Raw genomic sequence first — 22,249 nt, forward strand, 5'->3', positions numbered from 1 at the left:
GGGTTACTGATGTAGTGAATTTGTTGGTGATATGTGCATTCATGATATGTGCATTCATCCTTTTACTAAACACAAAATGCATCATTGTTGCAGCATTTACATCCTTTTACAAAACACAAAATGCATCATTGTAGCAGCATTTACATCATTTTACAAAACACAGATTGCATCAATTGTTGCATAGTGACAGTCATTTCAAAACACAAAAAATGGCATGATATGTGCATTCATGTTCCTTCAATAAATGCATCATTCATGCACATTGACAGTCTATCCAAAAAAACACCATGTGCTTCTTCTATACATTCATAATCCTAAGGCTTGGGATATTGACTCCAATCCATGGTTGCTCCCCTGGTCTCTCAGATAAGCTACTGCTTCCATAACCAGTTCCACTGTAACTTCTAGATTCAGTGGAAGTTGATTTATCCTCCTTAAAAGTGCTTTCCCCATGTGGGGCAGCTTGTATCTGTTCTGACCCTGGACTGTCATAATTTCCATGTAACAGCCTTGAAGACTTAGGAAAACATTATCCAAAGTCTCTGGTTGTAATTCATGGAATGATTTCTCAACTGCATTCACTAAGTCATCCACATTATTGCATGCAGTCTGAGTTTGTAGTGACTGTATTGCTCTGAACCAACCCAAGTCATTCACATTGGTGTCAGGTGAGTTAGGTGGTTGTTGCACAATTAAGATTGAGAAACCACTTTGTTGTGCAGCTTCTCTGAAAGCTGGGTCATTGTCTTTGATGTGTGGTCTCGCGTTATCTTGTTGTATCTTGAGAACTTTAGTTGCCCCATCTGGCCACTTGGCTATGATGGCAGGTAATATCTGTTCTCAATAATGTGACATGCATAAAATCACCATTTGCACAACATTACACCATTTATTAACAGTGTGGCATGAGAATGTAGGCTCACTGGTATGTAATGGCTTATGTGCATAAATTAAATGCATTAAAGAGATGCAAACATTACCTTATTGATCAAGCATTCCCTCACCACATCTGTTGTGATACTCTCTATGGGTTTTGTCTCCATAGTGTCTGCCTGCTTGTTTTTACTTGACCTCTTGGCTGCAACTTGTTTGGTAAAGGGAAAAATTCCAATTTTTCCATCAAACAACACTTCACCATGAACACCAAACAATGGTCTACAAACTGCACACATGAACATTATTTTGGATATGAACTTCTTATTTTTACATGTTCTATGAGGTTCTTGCTCTCCTGGAGCAAGATAGAATCTCTGAGTTCCTTTAGTCATGTAGAACCACTTTTCATCAATATGTATAGTGTTGTGCATATTCCTGAATCTGATTTTGTTGAGGATTCTGTCAAATTCTAATGATTCAACTGTGAATCTCAGCCGTAACAGCTTGTTTGCAGCTGTTAAGTTGGGTTTAATGGCTGATGTGTGTGGTATAATCAGGCCATCCTTAACCCACCTCCATACTGTTATTTTTGAACAACCTAAACCCACTGCCACACTCAAGAGGTTGCACCTTCTGGAGAAATGCAAACTCTTTAACAGATCAACATCCAGATGCAGCCTTTTGGGGTAATGCCTCACTTTTTTTACACTTACCAGTTGAACTGATGTTCCTCGTTGTTGCTGTTTCTTTGCAGCATTCCACCACCTTGTACAGGTTTGCCGGGAGATTGTAAACTTCAGTTGTGCTTCCTTAAGTGTGCCACGAGGAGGTACACCGCCCACACACCTTCCGATGATGAATTGGACCACTTGGTTCTTGAATTCTGAGGAATACTCTTGGTGCCCCATTTATGAGCATTTAAAAGACTTCAACAGCCAATGAAAGCATTTACTCCATTTGTTGGTTGAGATTTTTAATGTTTGAAGTTGGTGGAAGAGTATTTATAGCAGTGAATGTGAAGTGGCGCCAGTTTCAAATTAATTCCCCCTTAGTAAATTCAATGTACTGTTACAGCTCCTTTTGTTTTCTCTGCTTTGTAAATTGAGTGCAATTAATGTGAAGTGCACTTCCTGTGTAAGTGGCGCCACATTCAATTTAATTCCCCCCCCCTTGTAAATTTAATGTATTGTTACAATACCAATGGATGAATAAAAAAGAATTTGCTTTCTTCTCTACTCTCTGGCATATGTGTTCTCTGCTCTCTCTCTCTCTCTCGAAAATTCATCATTTAATGTTGGGCAGATTTGGTTAATTAACAAAAGAATAAACAATTTATAAATTTGAATTTGTTGTGCAAATAGTGTTTACTTTAAATAAAAAGTTCAAATGAATAATGAAATTCAAATTCAAAAAGTCCAATTACTTTTTCTACTTTATTCTACTTAATCCACTAAACATCATTTTCTTAGACTCCATGCCCAAAAGTTCCGCTTCAACTGTAGAGGAACGGATGGAGTACTAGAACTAGAGAAATATATTCATAACTCAATTGTTCCAATCGAAATACGTCTACCCTACTACAGTCGGGACAAGGGTCCACATATTACGAAGATTTGACTAGACGCGTAGAAATACTAATAAAATCCAAATTGAAAATTCAAATTAGAGATGAGAAATAAATTACAATTACGAAATTTAAAAATCAGTAATAAACACAAAAATAAAAGTCGTCTCCCTCCACTGTGCGACGGCTTTCCCAGTTTCTCTCTCTAGATCGCAGTCTCCATTTCTTCCTCGACGGCGGAATTTCACCGGAAAGCTGCGAATTCTGATAATTCACCCTTGGCAATTTGATTGAGATCTGCGAATTTGAAATACGTCGGATCTGGAGAATTGCTGGATCTGAGAGATGGCGCTTTCCGGCATGAGAGGGTTGTCGGTTTTCATCAGCGACATCCGGAATTGTCAGAATAAAGAGCAGGAGCGCGGAGCTCGGGAACATCCGAACTCGCTTTAAGCACGAAAAGGCAAGTTTTTACGTGTCTGTGAGCTGTTGTGGTGTGTGTAATTGCTGTTTCAGTTTCAAGTCTTTCGGCATTTCACCAATTTCTTCATATGATATCAAATTGTGGCGTTCTGACTAGCTGGAATTCAGGGTTTCTTTTGTCGTGAATGTAGCTTGAACTAATGGGAGTCTCGTTATTGTGCTCTCGGGTGAGGAGGTGTGTTTAGGGGCTTATAGGCTGGATTTAGGGGTCTACGAGCTGTGCACTCAGTGAAGGATAGTTACGCCTGAGTTCATGGAGGTGAAATGTATCTTTTTGGTGATTAAATTATAGTATCTTCAAGGAATTAGCTATAAGACATTGAAAATGTTTGCTGTTTTTCTTACTCCCGAGAGGGGCAGCGTGGCATCCAAAGCCTAGCTTGTATTGCTTCACTAAAGCAGACATGTCGTGAAGATAGTTTTGCAATCCTACTTCATGGAAATGCCTCAAAATGTGTCTGATTGTCTTCTGCAGAGTTAGAAAATCCAATCAAGCTGAATAAGATTCATTGATACAATTTTCAGTAGATGTACGCTTGCATACAGTAGAAACATATGAATTGATTTTCAGTCTCATTTATTTTTCCTACCGAGGAAGTTGTTAATGTGAATTCATATCTCTATACGGCGATGTCCATCATTTTCATGCTACCTTAGTAAGTTGGTGCTCAGAAGTGACTCAAACCTTATATATTTGTTAGTTCATGGAGAGCTGTAATAGCTTTGCTTATCATTTTATTTTGTATTTGTGACCGAACAGGGATTATCACATTATGAGAAGAAGAAATATGTCTGGAAAATGCTTTACATATATATGCTAGGGTATGAGACCATCCACTACGCTGTCTTTATACCGTCCCTTAACTACTATTTGACCACTATTTGAGGGCCCCACTGTCCTTTTTTCTTCCATCCCTTAACTAAGGGACGGAACCTGCAACGCTCCGTCCCTTAATTACTATTCATTCAATTTCATTTTTTATTTTTTTTACAACCCAATTAAATTTAAACAAACACATTTCATTAAAATTAAAACAACATTACAACTTAAACTTAAAAAAAAAAAGAAAAAAAGACATAATTAAAATTCTAAAAAAATAAAAAATGACATAATTTAATCTTCTCCGCCAAAGTTTTCCCAAATGTGCTCAATTAGATCCTTTTGGAGTTGTGTGTCCTTGCCCGAATAGCCAACCGTTCTTGTATAGACGGATGCGCTCCACTTCGCGGCGGACTACTTGCGGTTGAGCTTCCGGGAGATTCGGGGTCGAACCAATTTCCCGCATCGGGTCCTTCGTCTCGGACAATCATGTTGTGCAAGATTATGCACGTATACATGATGTCGACCATGCTCTCCATGAACCAGGAACGAGCCGGGGCTTTGATGATGTTGAAGCGCGCTTGGAGAACCCCGAAGCCCTCTCCACATCCTTGCGCGCAGCCTTCTGCTTCTGCGCAAAAAGAGCCTGCTTTGGGTTCGCAGGCCTGCCGCACGTCTTCACGAAGGTCGGCCACTTCGGATAGATGCCGTCGGCGAGATAGTACCCCATTTTATACAGCCGGTTGTTGGCGACGAAGTTGATGGCCGGCGCTTTACCATCCAAAACTTCGGTAAAGAGATCGGACTGGTGGAGCACGTTTACGTCGTTGTTCGAGCCAGGGACCCCGAAGTACGCGTGCCAGATCCAAAGCGGTAGTCGGCAACGGCCTCGAGTACATCGGTTGGGTGGGTGCCTTTGTGGCCCTAGGACCCCCTCCAAGCCACCGGGCAATTCTTCCATTGCCAGTGCATGCAATCGACACTGCCAAGCATCCCGGGGAATCCGTGCACTTGTTCGTGCAGGTTGAGGAGGAACTGACAATCGTCCGTGCTTGGCCTCCGGAGAAATTCGTCACTGAAGGCTGCCCGGACGCCTCTGCAGAAGTTGAGCAAGCACATGCGCCCAGTGGTGTCTCCGATGTGGAGGTATTCGTCTAATATGTCGGCCGTTTGTCTAGTCGCAAGCTGACGGATGGCTGCAGTACATTTCTGCAGCGTCGTGTGGCTGGGACGGCCAACCGCGTCGAACCCTTCTCGGAAGAACTCTTCCCGGGCCGCCAAAGTATTCGCTATGTGGAGAAATAGCGGTTTACTCATGCGGAAACGGCGACGGAAGTAGGTATCTCCCCAAATCGGGTTATCGCAGAAGTAGTCGCGTACTAACCGTGCGGCGGCTTCCTCCCGGTTCCGATTGATGTACTTCCGGGAGCGTCGTGGGAGTGGCGCGGCTTCCTCCGCCTATCGTCGTCGATCTTCTTCAAGTGATTGTTCCATTAATTGACGCATTTGCTCAAAAGGATATATTTGTTTGAGTTGATTTAAGATGGAAATTGGAGTGATAGAGAGGATTTGAGAGGAATAGATGTGTGTTTGTGTGTGAAATGAGTATGAAATATGATTATTTATAGAGTAAATAAATAAATAAAATTAAAAAAAAGAAAATAAAAAATTAACGGTAACATTACCGTTTGAAATTTTTTTTTTATTAAAATTTGATTTTTTTTAAAAAAAACAAATTTTTTTTAAAAAAATGAATTATTGCGTCATCCGTGACAACGCCCACTCGCGGGCCAGCGAGTGGGCGTCACGCATGCATCGGGGGCGCGCCACGTCGCCCGGGCGCGTGACGGGCCGGCGCGTCCCCTGTCTCGCAGATGCGGGCTACGGGACGGGCTGGGAACGGGCTACGGGATGGGACGAGGGTTGCAACGCATCCCGCGGCAGAACCGTCCCTCCGGGACGGAACGCGAGCCGCGCGCGGGACGCGTAGTGGATGCTCTGATGTTGATTTTGTAATAATATTTTTTAATTTATGTCTAATAAATTTTATAAGTCTTTAAATTTATGATATTTATAAATTTAATTAAAATAAAATAATTTGGATTGTAAACAAAAAAAATCACAACCTAAAAAAAGGTTTTGGAACTCCAGATCTACCGCTTGTTGGAATTGTTCATCGTCGGAATCCATAGTTCCAAGGTTGTAGAAATTGGAAGGAAAGATTGGAGCAAAATGGAAGTAAAATGGAGTTGGAAAAATGGAAATGGGAGTGTGTATATTTATAAAGTAATTTTCGAAACTTAAAAAAAAAAAAAAAATCCCGCGGCCTAGTCGCGAAACGCGGCCCGCTGCAGTGGAGGGCCGCGGCTCCCACGGCTCAGCCGCGGCCGCGGCCGCGGCTCACCCTCGGCTCCCGGCCCTGCGCCCCATTGTGGACACTCTTATAAATAGTTGACGCTACCGTATAGGTTGACATAGGTGTGCACAACGGTCACGAACCGCCGGTTCAGGGTCGTGAACCGGCGGTTCAAGGTTCAGGAAATGCTTGAACCTGAACCGGCCCGCCTAGCTCCCGGCGGTTCTGGTTCAGGTTCAACAAAACGGCGGTTTACGGGGCGGTTCAAAACCGCCGATTTTCGGCTTGAACCGCCGGTTCCGGGCCGGTTCGACGGTTCGTCGACCTTTTTTTTTTTTTGCATTTTTCAACTATTCAATTTTTAATCAAATTACATTACACTTTCAAAGTTGTTTATGTATGAAATGTGAGTAAATAAAATTGAAAAAAAATACGACTAAAGTTGCAATTTTATTGAAATTGCATGTTTACAAGTTACAACAATTACAAATCGAAAACATATGCCGGTCTTGAAGTCTTAAACAAAATTTAAATACAAATGAGACTACTAGTCAACAACTAATTACAAATGACAAGAACGACGTTGAAGTTCTTAAACGTATAAGTGTATTATATATATACTCTTAACCGGCGAAGAAGATCTTTCTACATAACTTAATTAAGGACACCTTTAGCAATTCAACTTTAAATGTTGAGTTTTGTCTAACAATCAACACTTATAGTAGAATTGTCAAAAGTTTCCCTCATTTAGCCGTATAGAGAAATATACTTCATCAACTAGAGTATATACAAATACTTCATCGACTAGAGTATATACAAATACAATTATGTAATTGTATTTGCATATTTTTAAAGTAGGAATTAATGGAAAAAAAAAGAAATAAAAGAAAAAGGACTTGAGCTCAACTTAAATTTAAAATTTAAGTTGAGGTGCCTACGTATCTTAATTGCTCATTTGCATTAGGGAATCAAAGTCCACGTAGTTCTCTTACTTTACTTACCTATTTGGCTTGGCCGGCGGCGGTTGACGGTTGGCCTAAGCTTCATCCCCGGTGAATTCATCTTGTGATCCCTCTTGACGATCATCCCAATCATTTTCTTGTTCTCGGACGTCAGCTTTGGCCCAATCATCAAGTAACATCACGGCTTCCATATTTTTCGTCGAGAGCTTACTTCTTGATTCATCCAACACGCGCGAGCCAACACTAAAAGCGGACTCGACGGCTACGGTGGAAGCCGGAACAGAAAAAATCTCCTTGGCCATTGAAGCAAGGATGAGAAAATCTTTCTCGTGGGTTCCCCACCAATCGAGGACGTCGATTTGGGCGGGAGGAGTAGGACCTTCATCACCAAAGGAAAAGAGTGAATCAAAATATAAATCTAATTCACTGACCATACCTGAGGACCTTCCGCCGGTGCTGTAGTTGTATAGGTCGGCTAGTTGGGATTGCGCGTCGGGGTCATCATAATCGGCTTGAAATGCAAATCCATAGTTATGTTGTGGAGGAGGGGGTCTTCTGACTTGGTGAGTGGTGTTATACTTGGTTTCATATTCGGTGTAGAGAGAGCGCAAGTTAAACTCGAGGTTTTGTTGCACAACTGACCGGTCCGGGAGGTTTATTTGAAAGGTTTCTGAGAGGTCGACTCCAAATTCGTCACTGGTATCGGATTGGATTGCTTGAAGGGGACCAAGATCAATTGAACTCAAATTGTTATAATAAAAATCTAAAATTCTAGAGGTACCTGCTAATTTCCATTTTGGATCCAATACCTTTGTAATCAAAAACACGTTAGGAATCTCACTGAAATACTTAAGCCATTTTTCAATCATATAATACAAAACGCACATTAACTCGGGAGAAGAGGAAGCATTTTTCATTGCAGTTTTAAAACCAAGGGATATGTACATGCAATGCTCCAAAACACGAACAGCAGTGCAATAATAAACACCCGACAATTCAACAGTAGCATTTTTAAAATATTTGAATAATTTAAATAAAGCCAAACTGTTATCCCAACAACTATGCGAAAGATATAAATCACGGTAGGGATTAGTTCTATAAAAATCACATAAAGCATCTTTATGTGTCAAAGTAGAATTCAGACAATCATATGTCGAATTCCATCTATGAGACACATCCATAGTAAAATTCGTGTACCTGACATTCTTTTGATGGCAATATTTCTTCCATGCTTTGCCAATAGGTGGCTTTTGATGGATTAATCTAACTGCATTTCTAATAGGAGAAACATGCTTTTGCCATAATTCAAGCGCATCCTGTACACATAAATTTAAAATATGGCAAATGCATCTTTGATGAAAATACTTACCTCCAATTACCGGTGTACAAGCCGCAATCAAATCGGCGATACTTGCGGTGTTGGCAGTTGCATTATCAAAACCAATAGAAAATATCTTGTTGCATAACTGAAACTCATTCAACACTTGTATAATCAAAGAAGCAATCTCGGGTGCATTGTGTGGAGTTTCAAATTCTCTAAAACCAATTAAACGCTTGTTCAAAGTCCAACTATTGTCCACAAAGTGAACCGTAATACCCATGTATGAATGACGGTTAAAACAATCCGTCCAAACATCTGAGCAAATGTTCACCCTGTGGCCCAAGTTAACTAAATAACGTGATAATTCTACATTTTTCTCCAAGCATTGCCGAACGGTAGATCGTTGCACGGTCATTCTACCTATTCTTTTGATTGCTACATTCAAACCACTTTGCATAGTAACCTCAAAACTTTTGTCATAAAAAACATTAAAGGGCAAATGCTTCATAGCCGCCCATCTAGTCATTGTATCATTAAAATTCTTTTTCTCATATTTAAATAGAGGCGTACCTGACGAACCTGAGCCGGCGGGTTGGAAGTTTAGTTGGCTTTGGGTAGAGGTAGTGCCGCATTCTACCGGATGCTTTGTCACCAAATGGCGACGGAGGGTGCCATATCTACCACCGGCGGACCATTTGTACACTTTATCGCAATAGTTGCAGTAAACATGAAACTCCGAAGTCTCTTCTAGAGAGTTCGGATCGTGAGGATTTGGAATCACCACCGGGACCCTCTTGTAGTGTTTGACAAAAATGTCCGATTTCAAAGCTTTTGCCGGGTTAGTAGCGGGTGGAGGAGGGGGAGGCATCTCCTCATTTCTGCCGGTGCTAGAAGGAATACGAGAATGCGATCTATCCTCGTTGTTGTCCGAGTCCGACGATATAGTAACGTCGAACTCCTCATCTTGTTGGGAACGACCTCCCCTACCCCCACCTTGTTGCATTTCAACAAGTAGCATGGCGGTCCTATGATCTTCTTCCATCTACAAATATTATGTACGTAGAAGTTAAAAGTATGAACGCAAAAAAAAAGTTTAATGAAATTTTAAAATATGAATTGGAAAACAAATTTTTCATTACTTACTTACATGCATTCGGCTGCCAATCGAGAAACCTCTTCCATAACATCTCGACGACTAGGTCGTCGAGATTTTGAGGGACGCGTAGTACTTTGATCTTGGGCTATTCCCTTGCCCCGATCACCACGTCCCGATCCACCACGAGAAGAAGACATATTGATAAATGAAAGTAGTATGGACTTGGAATGAAATATGTATGAAGTATAAAAGAAGTGGTAAATTATGAGCACAACAACAAATATAGTAGTGAGTAGAAAGTGTAGAATTGAAACGTAAACTTGCGCAATTAGAGAGAAAGAGGAGAGAATAGAGAAATGAAGATTGAGAATGAAATTCTTGTTAACACAAGAATGGGGTAAGGATATATGAAAGAGAAGTGAGGTATTTATAGGAGTAAAATTGGATAAAAAAAAATAAAATTTGAAATTTGAAATCGGCCGAACCGCCGGTTTACCGCCGGAACCGGCGGTTCAAGCATAAACCGGCGGTTCGTCCACGGTTTGCGTCAGAAAACCGGCGGTTTATGACCGGTTTTGTAGGCCTAAACACTGCACCTACGACCTAGCCTCTGAAAAGTCACCGGAACCGGCGGAAACCGGGGTTTCTGACCGAAAACCGGAGGTTTCTGACGAAAACCGCCGGTTTCCCGGAAAACCGCCGGTTCCCACCGAAAATCGCCGGTTTACCTAAACCCTACCTGAACCCCTACGAACCCCTAGCCTACTTTACACTGTGCGACCCTTTGAACCGGCGGTTCGAATCGCCGAACCGCCGGTTTTGAACCGCCGGTTCACGGTTCAAGATATTGCCGAACCTGAACCGGCCCTTACGACCCGCCGACCCTTCTGCCGGTTCAACCCGCCGGTTCTGGGCCCGGTTCCGGTTCATGAACCGGCGGTTCCGAACCACCGGTTAACCGGCGGGCCGGGCCGGTTTGTGCATGCCTAGGTTGACATAATAATTTTACTACTCTGCCTCAAAAGTTCTTTATGTTTACCTCATGTATTTTCCTCACTAACTTCTGCTTATACCATCTGGATTCTGATCATAACTGTTAAGGTTGGGAACATTGGTGGGAGAGAATTTGCTGACTGATGTTCAAAAAGTACTTGTAATTGTACACTTCTGAAGGTATTATGTTCGGTGACCTAATAAATGTTGCTGAAAGTTCCTATTTATTTAGATATCTAGCAGTTGCAGACCGCTTGTTAGGAAGAAGGCGGTGCTATGTCTGCTGCGCCTCTTTAGAAAAAATCCTGACGTGGTTAATGTGGATGGCTGGTAAAGCATGTACTTTCAATCTCTGTTAGCCTTGTTGATCAGTAGAATGTATCTAATAGCTGTTCTCTTCCTCATAATTGACAGGTCGGACCGGATGGCACAGCTATTAGATGAACGTGATTTAGGAGTATTGACTTCTTCTATGAGCCTCTTAGTTGCTTTAGTGTCTAACAACCATGAGGCGTACTGGAGTTGTCTACCAAAGTGTGTTAAGACCCTGGAAAGACTTGCTAGAAATCAGGATATTCCACAAGAATACACTTATTATGGTATTCCTTCGCCTTGGCTTCAGGTTTGTGCTTCTCTTGACACTATTTTCTTAGAAAAGGGTGACTGATCAATTTAGGATATCATAATCTTTTCCTGGTTGGATTTTATATATCAGATTTAGATATTCTCTGAATTTTTAGTTTCAAGTAGGAGCAATATGAACTTCTTCATTATTCTATTATCTAACCATTTGCTTCTGTTCGTTCTTGCACTGCAGGTTAAGACGATGAGGGCTCTCCAATATTTTCCAACCGTTGAAGATCCAAATACAAGAAGATCATTGTTTGAGGTCCGATATTCTTTTTTGATCTATGGGCTGTTCTGGTGTGGTTTGGTTTCATATTTCAATTTTGTAGCTGTCAGCATCTCCATCCAGTTTATGTAGTTGTATTAATTTCCATAGATGTATATTGGTGTTTGTGTCAAAATTGAATATGTTTAGAGGAATTATTCGACCTTTTAGAATTAAAGTTTGAAAACGAGGATATGCTTGATCAGTTGTATTTTTATGTTTGTTGACTGGTTTTCTTTGAATATATGGTCAGTAAGAAGACAAGATTATTTAAGCGGTGGGACCCATTGTAAAGCAAATTTAGGATTGCCATTGATAATAAGATTGAGAGAAGAATAAAACAATAGTATAGTAGAAAGTTCAATGGGATTTGGAATTTCGAACAAATAAACCCTATGATTTTTAATTTCAAATGATACTTCTTATATAATTGGGTATTATTGAAAGTTTGTGGCATGTCATGATCTTTCTTATTGGCTATTATCAGGTTCTGCAAAGGATACTAATGGGAACTGATGATGTGAAAAATGTAAACAAGAATAATGCATCACATGCTGTTCTTTTTGAAGCCCTTGCTCTCGTAAGTAATCTCTGTTAAATCTTTTTAGTTTTGAATCAGCAGTCTTCAATATGTTTGTTACTTACTCTTATGTATCGTGTTTGCTGGAGCTTATACTCATTTACCTTTAAAATCTCTATCTGTATTGCTAGTTAACTGTTATTATGAGTCTTGACATGCAATTCATGCCTTGGCTCCATGGAGTTCATGAAGCTTTGATTCCTGTCTCCAGGGGTGCCTAAACCTCGAAAAACTGTACTTTTAAAATGTGTTATATGAATTGTCAATGATTCTTGGACCTAAACTTCTTTATATGCAGGTCATGCATCTTGATGCTGAGAAAGAAATGATGTCTCAGTGTGTTGCACTGCTTGGGAAATTTATTGCCGTTCGTGAACCTAATATAAGATACCTTGGCTTGGTTAGATCTTTGCTCACCATGTTGTTCCCTGTTTTTTGTCTCTTCAACATAAGATTGGTTATTCTTCCTTTAAGGCTAAATCATGTTCTTAAGAATGTACATAATTGCTGGTTCTGATTGCAATGATCTCTGGTTGCTTAATGCAGGAGAACATGACTCGGATGTTGATGGTCACAGATGTGGAGGATATTATTAAAAGATATCAAGCTCAGATCATTGCTACATTGAAGGATCCTGATATCAGGTTGACTATTACTATTTGTATGCCTGTTGAAAACTTAAATAACCACTCAGCATTATAATTATAAACACATAGATTTGCTTTCACCTATATAAGATGCATATGTCATAAGCATGATGACATCTTTCTTTAGCAGTTACAAATTTACAAATGCTAGAGAACTAAAAAATTATTGCATTAGGAATTTTTTTTTCTTGCAAGTATTTATCAGCTTTGATACACGCACATATCTAACCATGCTTTAATTTAACAGTATCAGGAGACGTGCCCTTGATTTGCTGTATGGCATGTGTGATGTTTCAAATGCAAAGGACATAGTTGAAGAATTATTACAAGTGCAAATGACTTACAAGCTTGTAGTGAATCCACTACTAAAAAAAATCTTTATTGGTTGCTAGAACAAACAAGGAAAGTAATTTATGCTTCGCCATCATCTTGTTTCAGTATCTTAGCACAGCAGACTTTGCAATGCGGGAAGAGTTGTCACTTAAAGCTGCAATTCTTGCAGAGAAGTTTGCCCCAGACTTGTCATGGTATGATATCGATACGTAAAAGGCCATACATTTATACGTGAGAACAAATTGCACTTCGGCTGGTGTACAGACAAATAAGCACGCCCATGAGATATTTACTAAATTCTTTTTCCCTAGGATCTATACGACATCATTTATTTTTCTGATAGTCATATGAAGTATTTATGAGTGATCAAGTTAAGCTAAAAGCGAGAGGAATTACTCAAGTTTATTCTTTTTTAATCATTTACAACACATTTGAAATTTATTTCAGATCCATGTACAGTTATGAAACATTTTGTTGTTAAATTATAAAACCTATCCCCAAATTCCTTTAGAAACAAGCAAAAGCTGGTTAACAACTGTGATCGGTTGCTTTGCTAACTGTTCGTATAAAACATCTGGGAGCGTGTATGATATGGTTATGCTTATTTAGGAGTACAATCATACACAAGCCAGTATTACTTGATTGACTTTTATGGTTCAAATAAGATACTAGTACATTTCAGTGTTCTATTCTCCATGCATCAGGTATGCGGATGTGATTCTTCAGCTGATAGACAAGGCAGGTGATTTCGTAAGTGATGACATTTGGTTCCGCGTGGTGCAGTTCGTTACAAATAATGAGGATTTACAGGTAACTGACACAGCTTGGAATGTTATTTCTGTAACTGTTAGTTGCAGTAATCTGATATTGATAAATGAGCTTTCACATAACTCGGTTGTATATTCATGCCTCTATCTTGTCAGCTGTATGCAGCTATGAAAGCCAGAGAGTACCTTGACAAGCATGCCATTCATGAGACGATGGTGAAGGTGTGTAAGACTCATCTCATTGTTGTAATTTTTTACTACGGAGTATTATTTTTAAAAGAAGGCTTGCCAGCAACAAAGATTTATATTGACTTGCATAACAGAATGTTTAAAGATTCCTATACAAGTTCTTTATACATCTAATATTGCCATAAAGTAAACTAGTTGTATATGTGCTGCCGCATATAATTCTTCAGTTGTTTAGAATAATGTCATTACAAATTTACGATGCCCCAACTAGGTGTTGTTGGATAGGCTGATGCCAAATTGCCAATCAGTCAAAAAAGGAGATCGGTTAAATCAAAATGTATAATAGAAGTCTAGTATATTTTGGTTTTTTGGATTCATGCATGTCTAGAATCTCTAGTGAGCCAATTTCGTCGTAACACTTCATTTAAACGATTTTATGATATCATAGGTCAGTGCATATATCCTTGGAGAATATAGTCATCTTCTAGGCAGACGTCCAGGATGGAGTCCAAGGGAAATTTTCAACATTATACATGAGAAACTACCCACTGTTTCGTAATGGCCTACCCTTGTATACCTCTTTATATGTCCTAGTTTCTGTATTATGTCTAACTAAATCATATACGACCAGGACACCAACAATTTCTATCCTTCTTTCCACGTATGCAAAGATTTTAATGCACACTCAACCACCTGACGAGGAGCTACAGAAGCAAATCTGGGAAATTTTCAGAAAGTAATTACATGAAACAACTACTGCCTCCGTCCCACATTAACTGTCACATTTACTTTTTTGCACTAGTTTTGTAAAAATGATAATAAATAGTTAAAGTCGAGAAATAGTAAAATAAGAGAGAGAATAAGGTAGAGAAGAGTATTCTTTATATTATTCTCTCTCTTACTTTACTATTTTTCCACTTTAACTATTTATTATCATTTTTACAAAACGAGTGCAGAAAAGTAAATGTGACAGTTAATGCGGGACAGAGGTAGTATTATTTATCTAGTTAGTTTTTATTTCATGTTTTTATGTTCTGGTTTTCCGTTGAGGTTGAAGATTGTATGTTCCAGGTATGAGAGTTGTATTGATGCTGAAATACAGCAACGGGCAGTTGAATATCTAGCTTTGAGCATGAAAGGTGCAGCTCTAATGGATATACTTGCTGAAATGCCAAAGTTCCCTGAAAGACAGGTTGGAATTTGGATATTGACTTAGTATTAGTTATTTATCTATTATGTCGCATGATCAGTTGCTACTGTAACATATCTTTATTTACTAAGAATTCTGACGGTGACAATCTTTGGTTATAGTCATCATTGATAAGAAAAGCTGAAGATTCTGAGGCTGATACAGCTGAGCAAAGTGCAATTAAATTGCGGGCACAGCAGCAGACCTCTAATGCATTGGTACTTACTGATCAACGCCCTGCTAATGGGACACAACCTGCACCCCAGCTTGGTCTTGTGAAGGTTCCTACCACGACTAGCACGGTGAGATATCCTCCCATAGATTCTCACTGCACATCACTTTTCTTGAAGATCTTAAATGTTAACTTTTGAATATGTATCCAATAAGCAATTACGTGGGCAGGATGAAAGCACATCTGGACAAGGACTAGCACATGAAAATGGGACTGTTGCGGTAGTAGATCCTCAACCTCATAGTGGACCATCTCCTGACCTCCTTGGAGATCTTTTAGGGCCACTGGCTATTGAAGGCCCACCAGGTACTGCTCCTCAATCTGATCCAAGTGTAGCTTCCGGTTTGGAAGGCGGTCCAAATCAAGATGCTTTAGCCCTTGCACCTGTTGAAGACCAGACTAGTACAATTCAGGTATCATTTTCTTCTTCTTCTTATGTATAGATCCTCGTTTCATATTGTATATGCATCCTGGGAAAATTAGCATGTAAGAATCTTGTTTGATATTTGTACGTGCTTTGTTCGGTTATATCTTGTAGGGCAATGTTGCTGCAAAAGAACTTTACTGTTACCTACTTCTCTCTGCAGCTTATACTTTGTTCTTACTTTTCCCTTGATGCTTGCAGCCAATTGGTGATATTGGGGAGAAATTCCGTGCATTATGCCTGAAGGATAGTGGTGTTCTGTATGAGGATGTCAATATCCAGGTGCACCTTCATTTCCCTATTCAGTGTCACAAGGCATATTCTTCAGTATCAAGTTATATAAGATTAAAAATTTTGTTTCCTGATTACTGAGTTACTTCAACCTTTGTTGTGTTGCAGATTGGCATAAAAGCTGATTGGCGGGGTCATCATGGTCGATTTATTCTCTTCTTGGGAAATAAAAATACTGCTCCATTAGTGTCAGTACAAGCCTTGATATTGCCCCCATCACATCTAAAGACACAGCTCTCACTAGTACCGGAGACAATCCCCCCAAGGGCGCAGGTAGAATCAATAAGATTTCTTTTCCTGGATTTTGCTCTGGTCCTGTATTGGTTACAATGGTGAAAGTAATACATTCTCTCCCCCCCACAGGTTCAATGTCCACTTGAAGTAGTCAACCTCCAACCAAGCAGAGATTCAGCCGTGCTGGTCTTCTCTTACAAGTTTGGAACCAATGTGGTACTATCTCAAAACTAAGCATACGACGAAAAACAAATCGAGGACCAAGAGTGATTACTGTTTTTTCTCATCAAACTTAACAAATGCATGAACAGGTCAATGTAAAACTTCGCCTTCCCGCTGTCTTGAACATGTTTCTTCAGCCAATTATAGTTTCCCCTGAAGAATTTTTCCCACAATGGAGATCTCTCTCAGGACCTCCACTGAAGCTGCAAGAAGTTGTTTGTGCCTTTTGAATGAAGTTAATCCTTTCCCTATCACTCGGTCACTCCTATATTAGATCTACTTGTGCCCTTACCTTCTTTCGGTTCACTCACCAGGTTAGAGGTGTAAGACCAATGGTGCTTGCAGAAATGGCGAACTTATTTAGCAGTTTGCACCTGACAGTTTGCCCTGGCCTTGTAGGCGCTTCGTTTCAATAAGTTACCCTTTTGCTTTTATATTGAACACTACTTGATGTTTTATTTTTCATCCAGGATCCCAATGCTAATAATTTAGTTGTGAGCACAACATTCTACTCTGAAAGCACTCGAGCAATGCTATGCTTGGTATGCTTTTAGTACTTCATTTACAATGCTGCGCTGCTTTCTAAATATTAGCATGCATATTTCATTGAAATAGAAAATTTATGTTCCAGGTCTTTCAGCTGATATCGAAGAGTTAACCCTAAATCTGTGATAATTTCTTAATGACTGACATCATATTTATTCCTATATTTATCATCAGATAAGAATAGAAACAGATCCAGCAGACAGAACACAGCTGCGTATGAACGTTGCATCAGGAGATCCAACACTGACATTCGAGTATGCATATCTACCTTTTAAGTTCATTGCACCCCACTATCACTTGAGATTATCTGGTGATTAATATTGAGTTTCATCATATTTTCAGATTGAAGGAGTTCGTTAAGGAACAATTAATCAGCATCCCTGTTCCTTCCGGAGCACCTGCACCTATGCCGCCTCAAGCACAGCCGATAACTCCACCCACTCCATCCTCAGATCCTGGAGCTATTCTTGCTGGTTTGCTTTGAGTGGGGTAACATTCATACACAATGTTATGTACAACCGTGTAACCAATGTCCATAAAACACAGTTGTCGCGTCATCCCCTCCTCGCCAGTTGGGATGCTTTGAATGATATGATGCAAGGGCTGGCGGAGTCGAGGGTGCTTTAGAGTTGGAATACGTCGGAGGCTTTTAAGTTTTAATATTCTTTCGCACAACTAGATTTGTGCTTTAGCGAGGTGTGAGGGGGGGGGGGGGGGGTCTATATTCTTGTTTCTTTCATTTTTTTCGTCTTGTCTTTTCACGATCCCCTTATTTTGTAGTCAGGTTTTACACCATTGATTTCTGCTATTCGAATTATATATTTAAGGGAACTGCTTGAGGTTTAACATTTAAATATTTTGTTTGTCTATGGATGCGTAGAATTGGCGATTAATGATGCTGCCAAGTGGACTTTTTGTGTTGGGTTTTCTTCTAAATTGTACTCCCTCCGTCCCGGGCTACTCGCTCCTTTCCTTTTCGGCACGGAGATTAAGGAATGAGTGTATAGGAAAGTAAAAAATGACGGCGGTAGGTGAAAATTTTTACTAAAAATGAAAAGAGTGCAAGTAACTTGGGACGCCCAAAAAGGAAATAAGTGCGAGTAGCTTGGGACGGAGGGAGTAGTAAAATGCAATGAAAATCAATGTTCAAGAAATTTTTTTTTTTTATGTTGGGTTTATGCTCTTATCACGGTTTGACGGAAACGAAATGAGAAACAACAAAATTTCTCTATCCCTCACCAACTGGCTTGACAAAATAATCTTTTACCATTTCCTTTTAAAGATTTGACCTTTACTTGAATTACAACACCAAGTCAGTGCAATGAAATTCTTCTCAATCTCCGATTCGTTACACTTACAGAAGTGGTACAACAAAATCCGCAATGCCCTGGATTCAATCAGCATTTGGGACCCAAATCAGCCCAATACTCCTCTTCACTATTGTAGTCGGATACAATTTGGAAGAAAATAAGAGGAAAGAAAAAGATAAAGAGAGAAAAGAGGGATGACAAAAATGGGAAAGAAAAACAATGGCCTCCAGCGTGAATAGAAAAGAATAAAAAGGGTATAAAAGATTCAAAATAGTAAAAAAAATACCTAATATAATATTATACCCATACGTAGATCCTTGTGAAGATATATTTTAAACATAGATATTTGTGACGTTCGAATGTGCAAACGTTGGTATCAATTTTATAGTTCACTCTCACTTTAATATGCAAAACATGACATTTTCGACCTATGTTTTCCCATCGTGTTGATGATGGTGAAAATTCATTTTTATTCTTAAATATGATAGTTGTCAATGACGGTTTTTAGCAGAAAATTAAAGTGATATTTTATGACTATGTAAGGCACATATTTTGGTATATCGTAAATGAATAATGCATACTACAATGTTGGCGTACAAACGATAGTAAACATCATGTTATAATTTTAAAAAAATATTAAATCTAAAATTTATTTTAATGGTTTTAGAATCATTGACGGACTATATATCCGTGGCTAATATTAAATTTTATCTCTTTTTTTATTTTTATTGAATTACATGGAGTATTATTTACTGATATATGCCTCAGTAAAGCGTTTACGGATATGGTCGACCCTGATTAAATTTTAATTAATTCATATTTCATTTTACATTGCATTTAAGTAACAAAAGATATTAAACTGCATTGATATGGACGTTACAAATACAAATTAAATAATCCTACTCATGTAAAATGAAACAAAATAAATACTAAATGTTTTTAGTAGGGTTAATTGGATTCGGATATATACTCCACAAATTCTCCATTTACGAGATTATTTTGCTAAGTTGGTAACAAATTTATATTTCAATAATCTTATTTTTCACGTTTTATCGAAAATTTATAATTGAATATCCAATCATAACACAATTATCACGATTCTGGAGTTAATTATTTTATAATATTACGATATTAGATTATTGGGATATTACTTTTTCATTTTTATCATCTTATTAAATTACCCGAAAATACAACATCAAGTTTATCTAGTAGTATATGAAAACTGGAGCCCTATAGAAAATTTGAAATGAATTTAGTACAGCTCTGATTTAGTAAAATACTCATTCATCGGCCTGTCATTTTGCCATACTAATTTATTAGCAAAATAACATTAGTTCATTTTTCATGATTATTTACAATATCCAACTTATGTTACTATATTTGCTGCAAAATAGTCAAAAATATTAATGGCTCTCCGATTACTCATAATAACAAACGCCAAACGGTATTCATAAATTCGAGGCTATAAAAAAATAAAAACAAAAACAAAAACTAAGAGCATATATATGTAAATAATTCCATTATAAAGAAATACCCTTTATAATTCTAATGCAAATCTAAAACGATTTAAAATATCCTGATTAATCCAAATTATTCCACGTTTAATACGATTTTTTTGAACCTGAAAATCCCCCAACCATAAAAATAGAAAATTAGAAAGTCAATTTCGGAATATCGTTAAATTAAAAATAAATACATGAATAAAAATAAATCTCCTGCGTAATTAAACGCGTATAAAACAAACAGCCGTTTCTTAATTCTCTGCATCTGAACCCCCCCCCCCCCCCCCAAAAAAAAAAACCCTCAAAATCTTCTTCTTCCTCTACACACATCTGTAAGTGTTTGTGCGTGTTTTTTTTGCATGCATGAATCGTTAAACACTAAACCTTTAATCTATTCTTTTTTTAAAAAAAATCTGTTTAATGATGTTTTTTCAGGTGGGAAAATGGATGTTAGCGGCGGCGTTCGGGCGGAGGCAGAACACGGCGGTTCGTTAGTTGCTGCGGCGATGATAGAGGTACAGGTGGAGAACGGCGGCGGGTTTAGGGAAAAGAGGAAGAGAGGGCGCCCGAGAAAACAGCTGGGAGGAGGAATCCAGCCGGAATTTAGGGTGGCGGCGGAAGATTCCGGGGGCCCACAAAAGCGCGGTAGAGGCCGCCCTAAGGGCTCCGGTAAATGGCAAACCTTGGCCGCCTCTTTAGGTAATTTCATAATTTTGCTCATTTTTCACTATAGATTAATTTGTTTCATTGCGCATATGTATTGACCACCGATACGGGAATTGTAGAGATCCAATCTATAAATATAATCTTCGCTTAGTAATTAGTAGTATGTGAATTTTCTTCATTGCTTCTAAATTATGTGTATTTTGTTTTTATACTATGAAGACATAAATGGTGGAAACGGTGGAAGCAATTTCTCACCTTACGTAATCGACATTGAGGCAGGAGAGGTATGTATTGTACTAGTAAACACTAAATTAATAATTCATTATAAGAGTATTATTTTAAAAATATATAGGTTGGTTGATGATGTTGGATTGACGCAGAACATTGTTGAAAGGATTAGGTCATTTTCGGAGAGGACTTGTGATTCAATGTGCATTATGTCAGCTTCGGGTACAATCTCCACTGCCCAAATCTTTCTGCCCGCTTCCCGAGGCCGCATTTTAAACTTAAAATGCCAGGTATGAATCTCATGACATAATGTTCATGTACTACCTCTCTCCCACAATAAGTTACGTTCGTTGTAGACACGAATTTAGCAGGATATGTGACTTAGTTTTATGATAAAATGAGAGTGGAGGGAGTTAGTGGAATGCCAAACCTATTTCCCATTTATAGTAAAAGTGAAATGTGACTCTTATTTGCGGCAAATTTTATTGTGGTACGGGGGAAGTATATGTATATTGGTGTTTGATGTTTGTGAATGGTGCAGGCCAATTTTAGTATTATTCGACTAAACGGATCGCATACATATGCTGAAAAAGGAGGTGCAAAAATCTGCCTTTTGAGCGTACACCTGGCGGATCCCCATAATAACTTTTATGGCGGCGCAGTTGCCAGCTCACTTATTGCTGCCGGCCCCACTCAGGTAACAACTACTCCCTCCCTCTGTCCCACCACAAGTGGGGCGTATTCTTTTTTGGGTGACCCATTACAAGTGAGACATTTTCTTTTATGGCAAAAAAAACAACATTCAATCTCTCTCTCATAGGAGTACTTTTTTTTTATCATTACTACTTTATGCTCTGCTCATTTAACCACTAAACGTCACTACCTAAAAACTTGTTTTCAAAAGAAATGCGTCACTTATGGTGGGACTGATGGTATCTATCTTATCTCTACCTATGTATGCTAGTAAGTAATAGTAGTAAATGAATTGAGTCCCTGGTTGGTTTTTCCAGATTATAGTTGCTACATTTAGGCAAAACTTGAGGCAGCAAGCAAGAGTGAGGCCACCAAACAACAACATTACTACTACTTCAAATGAGAATGGGAATGAGAATGAGAATAGTAATGGTAATGGCACAATTGAAGTTGGAGTTGGAGCAGAGAATGAGGAAGGGGGGGCTATGGCTATCATCAACGTCTCTGCGCCTGACTTGAAATCTTTTCAACCTCCATCTGATGTTTGACCTTTTTTTCTTCTTTTACTACAACATTATTCATTTTTCTGACTCTAATTGTTGTATGTTTATTCCGTGTTTGAATTTTTGGGTTTTAGCTACACTTGATTCCAATCATTTTACTCTCAAAGATTGGTTTTAAACTATGAGTTCAAGAATTTCCTTCATACTATTATAGTAATGGTTTGTTATAAGTCAAACTTCGAAACATAATAAATTGAAATCAGATGGGAGGTTAGTGAAATCAGAGATTCAGAATTTTCGGTATATAGGAAATTAGTTTCTTTTGTTTTT

At 38.8% G+C, this 22,249-nt stretch overlaps 3 protein-coding genes across 3 annotated transcripts; 2 read left to right on the top strand and 1 right to left on the bottom strand.

Annotated features, from left to right (window-relative positions):
• Positions 1-306: 306 nt before the first annotated feature.
• Positions 307-1,784, bottom strand: LOC121773969. The gene is made up of 2 exons (XM_042170883.1): positions 981-1,784; positions 307-834 (listed from the first exon to the last, which is right to left on the bottom strand). Exons 1-2 carry the CDS (start codon positions 1,782-1,784, stop codon positions 307-309), a joined length of 1,332 nt encoding a protein of 443 aa, XP_042026817.1.
• A 1,074-nt stretch (positions 1,785-2,858) lies between these two features.
• Positions 2,859-17,879, top strand: LOC121788691 (AP-2 complex subunit alpha-1-like). The gene is made up of 24 exons (XM_042187309.1): positions 2,859-2,903; positions 10,704-10,801; positions 10,886-11,093; positions 11,289-11,360; positions 11,851-11,943; positions 12,242-12,343; positions 12,490-12,587; positions 12,838-12,940; positions 13,029-13,117; positions 13,628-13,733; positions 13,847-13,912; positions 14,328-14,434; positions 14,511-14,615; positions 14,951-15,071; positions 15,191-15,370; positions 15,471-15,713; positions 15,926-16,006; positions 16,124-16,288; positions 16,379-16,465; positions 16,561-16,706; positions 16,786-16,866; positions 16,942-17,013; positions 17,192-17,271; positions 17,360-17,879. Exons 3-20 carry the CDS (start codon positions 10,896-10,898, stop codon positions 16,699-16,701), a joined length of 2,157 nt encoding a protein of 718 aa, XP_042043243.1. The 5' UTR covers positions 2,859-2,903; positions 10,704-10,801; positions 10,886-10,895; the 3' UTR covers positions 16,702-16,706; positions 16,786-16,866; positions 16,942-17,013; positions 17,192-17,271; positions 17,360-17,879.
• Positions 17,880-20,285: 2,406 nt separating this feature from the next.
• Positions 20,286-22,047, top strand: LOC121780666 (AT-hook motif nuclear-localized protein 9-like). Its single transcript, XM_042178287.1, has 5 exons — positions 20,286-20,528; positions 20,715-20,779; positions 20,876-21,013; positions 21,265-21,420; positions 21,734-22,047. The coding sequence occupies exons 1-5, from the start codon at positions 20,336-20,338 to the stop codon at positions 21,962-21,964; spliced, it is 783 nt and encodes a 260-aa protein (XP_042034221.1). The 5' UTR covers positions 20,286-20,335; the 3' UTR covers positions 21,965-22,047.
• The last annotated feature ends 202 nt before the right edge of the window (positions 22,048-22,249 follow it).

Source organism: Salvia splendens, chromosome 2, assembly GCF_004379255.2.
Source record: "Salvia splendens isolate huo1 chromosome 2, SspV2, whole genome shotgun sequence".
In the NCBI taxonomy this organism is placed as follows: Eukaryota; Viridiplantae; Streptophyta; class Magnoliopsida; order Lamiales; family Lamiaceae; genus Salvia; species Salvia splendens.

Excerpts from the sequence above, each read along its gene's own strand:
- LOC121773969 (XM_042170883.1), bottom strand. The coding sequence starts at position 1,784 with ATGGGGCACCAAGAGTATTCCTCAGAATTCAAGAACCAAGTGGTCCAA. Across the intron at positions 835-980 it reads GGGAATGCTTGATCAATAAG|ATATTACCTGCCATCATAGC; the intron begins GTAATGTTTGCA and ends TATTGAGAACAG.
- LOC121788691 (XM_042187309.1), top strand. The coding sequence starts at position 10,896 with ATGGCACAGCTATTAGATGAACGTGATTTAGGAGTATTGACTTCTTCT. Across the intron at positions 11,944-12,241 it reads TTTTTGAAGCCCTTGCTCTC|GTCATGCATCTTGATGCTGA; the intron begins GTAAGTAATCTC and ends CTTTATATGCAG. Across the intron at positions 13,913-14,327 it reads TTCATGAGACGATGGTGAAG|GTCAGTGCATATATCCTTGG; the intron begins GTGTGTAAGACT and ends ATGATATCATAG.
- LOC121780666 (XM_042178287.1), top strand. The coding sequence starts at position 20,336 with ATGATAGAGGTACAGGTGGAGAACGGCGGCGGGTTTAGGGAAAAGAGG. Across the intron at positions 21,014-21,264 it reads TTTTAAACTTAAAATGCCAG|GCCAATTTTAGTATTATTCG; the intron begins GTATGAATCTCA and ends TGAATGGTGCAG. Across the intron at positions 21,421-21,733 it reads TTGCTGCCGGCCCCACTCAG|ATTATAGTTGCTACATTTAG; the intron begins GTAACAACTACT and ends TGGTTTTTCCAG.